Below are 2,960 nucleotides of genomic sequence, written 5' to 3'. Positions count from 1 at the left end.
CTGTTGACGCATTTGTTTTTACTATTTTTTGATTTTTTAAAAATATGTAATAATTTTGTTCTGAGGCGCTCGCATATTTGTTCAATACTTCTAATGTATCGTATTTTTTAAATTTTTATAATTTCAACTATTTTTTCATCTATTTTACAGTTCACAAAACTCTTATTGATTACTWTTTACACATTTGGAGTGAAATAGTTTTTCCATGGCCAACTATTATCAAACAAAATATGCATTTCATTTTCTAAGTATAATTATAAAAAAATATTCTGTTACAAATATGTATTTTTAGATTAGAAAAAAATAAGCTTTTCAAAATTGCCATAGCCGCCTATGATTTCCATTTAAAAAAATACAAGTTTATTTTATTACGGCTAAACCAATAACTCAAAAAAAATGTTAACTATATTAATAAATTCCTCGTAAAAAAGTGCCTGTATAATGTCTTTATTTCAAATCCGTATCTTCTATAATAACGAAGATATGATTTTTTTTTAGATTTCGCCAAAATGTCAACTTTTGTCTGTAAGTCGAAAACAAAAGACGATAGCGGRATGCGGTTTTAACCAATATTATTTTCTCAAAAAATGAGCCACAGAATGTATCACTCGTTTTTGGCTAAACATATTAGTTTCGGAGATTCCCTATTCGGACATTCAAAATTCAGCACCCTGTACAGTGATATGCTTCGTTAGCAACAATACTAGAGAAGTAATTAAAAGTCAATTAAATATCGTTATTAATAATAAAAAAATTATTGTGTTTGATCCAATTAAACACTTAGGACTCATAATAGATGATGATTTTCGTTTTAAGTCTCATGTTAATATGGTCCTAAAAAAATCTTATTCTTACCTTAAATTATTATACGCAAACTGTTTAATTATAAATTTTAAATTATGTAAAAAATTGACAGAAAGCTTAGTTTTATCATTTATGAAATACTGCTTAATCTTATACTATCCTTGTTTAAACAATATGTCAAAATACAAATTAAAAATCCAAAATAGCTGTTGTAGGTTCTTTGGCTTAAAAAAAATTCGATCATGWCTCGCCCAAAATACTCGAACTACGTTGGTTAAAAGTTGAAAATATGTATCGACACCAATTGGGTACATTTATGTTTAAACTTATGACAACTTCGTCTCTATCCTACCTTAGGAAAAAAATGTCTCGGTTAATAAATTTCGTACACTCTATAAAGATTTCTTGTTCTCATATAGTTAATTATGATACCTAATAATGTTATTTATGATATATTTTTTCTGTTTCATTTTTATTTCTTATTATTATTATCATTATTTTTTTTCTCTTATTATATTTTTTATTATTTTGGGGTTGAGTTGAGTAGCCTTTGGCTAATTTCGCCCCACAGAGCTTGTATTTATTTTATTTTATATATTATTTTTTTCCAATAAAGGTCTGTTATTATTATTATAATGCATTTACCAGTTAAAACTGGTGAACACGTGGAACACGTGATTTCTCTCAAATAATCACGAGTTTTAGCTCTCTTAGTAGAAGTATTGCCGGATATAGGTCCACTAGAACTTTTTTTCTCATTTTGACCTAAAGAATTATCCCACGAAATATTTGAACGGTTTTTTTTTGAACATCTGCATTTCTCCTCTCTTGCACTTTCTTTGGTAATAGGCGTTTGGAAAGAGTAAAAGTCGGAAAGTTTTACACCTACGTCAAAAACCAACAAAATATAGGAACCTGCGTTCGATTTATTTATCAAATGGCAAAAACTTGRGGTCACTCTAGAGGCATTTAAACTTTTACACCAAAAACACTCGTAACTTATYCCAGATTAAAACAATTTGTACAAACAAATACGCCAGGATTATTCCCGACGCTAATCAGTTTTTCGGAACATTTTATACACGACTAATTCAAACATATAGAATCAACAGAATTTCACAATTTAGTTGATTTTRTTGAGGATTTCAATTGTTTGTGCTTAAATTGCAATAGGAAAATGAAAATCGTGTAATCATAACAAATTTGCCGTTAAATTCATAAATTTTTGTGGATACCTGATTACAAAAAATAGACGAAAAAGAACAACAAACAAACGAAAATTCTTACCGTAGAAGGAGGACACTGGCTGCTACTATGGTGTAAGCCATAAGGGTTCCTATAGACATCATATTTATCAATTGGTTAACATCAAAGAGAGCGGCCATTAGGCCAGTCAAAAGCCCGGCTACTAAAGTACCAGCAACGGGTGTTTTAAATCGTGAACTGACTCGTCCCAAGAAACGAAAAACGAGACTATCGGAAGCCATCGCGTAGATTATTCTCGGAAGTGGAAACATTGCACCAAATAAACTGAAATAAAACACATTTCACTTAAAAAAAATTGTACAAACATTTTTGTAAACCTGGCACATAGTGCAAAAAGACCACCAATGGTAACAACCCACTTGGCCCAACTCATGCCGACCATTTCAAAAGCATGGGGAAGTGGGGCGTTATAATCCTAAAAAACAACCAATCATTTTTAATTTRACGTAATGAATTAGCTGTATTACCTCATTATAAAATGGGACCATTAAAGTAAGAACCGTTGAAGTGCCAAAATATGCAAGAAATATGATAAACAATGAAAAAATAATCGACACTGGAATGGCCCTTTTTGGATTTTTCACTTCCTCTCCCGTCGTTGCGATGCAATCAAAACCCACAAACCCATAAAAACAGGTCGCTGCCCCTTTGATCATCCCTTCAACGCCGAAGGGGAAAAATCCACCCTCGTCGCCCGTGCCGGTGCCATTGGACGGCAAATACCAGTTATCCGTGTTGGCTACATTAAAAAATAATTGAAATTGAAATGATCAACAAATAATAATTCACGACAAACCTTTAGTAGCCCCGGCGATCACCACGAACACCACAACGAATAAATTAATCACAGTGAATATATTATTAACCATACTGCTCTCCTTCAAACCGAA

General features: G+C 31.5%; 1 protein-coding gene across 1 annotated transcript in view; it reads right to left on the bottom strand.

Annotated features, from left to right (window-relative positions):
• The window catches only part of LOC123010309 (high affinity cationic amino acid transporter 1-like), a gene marked incomplete at its 5' end in the record, with an annotated part of 7,193 nt that extends 4,233 nt beyond the window's left edge, over nt 1-2,960 (bottom strand). Inside the window, 4 exons of the mRNA XM_044407090.1 lie at nt 2,092-2,334; nt 2,388-2,485; nt 2,538-2,809; nt 2,867-2,960. Coding sequence (XP_044263025.1) covers nt 2,092-2,334; nt 2,388-2,485; nt 2,538-2,809; nt 2,867-2,960 — 707 coding nt within the window. The remainder of the gene's footprint in view (nt 1-2,091; nt 2,335-2,387; nt 2,486-2,537; nt 2,810-2,866) is intronic.

Source organism: Tribolium madens, unplaced genomic scaffold, assembly GCF_015345945.1.
Source record: "Tribolium madens isolate multiple individuals breed KSU strain unplaced genomic scaffold, Tmad_KSU_1.1 Scaffold_19;HRSCAF=116;Tcas5.2_LG9, whole genome shotgun sequence".
Lineage (NCBI taxonomy): Eukaryota > Metazoa > Arthropoda > Insecta > Coleoptera > Tenebrionidae > Tribolium > Tribolium madens.
The sequence above is the reverse complement of the archived record's forward strand: the minus strand, read 5'-3'. Positions and strand labels throughout refer to the sequence as shown.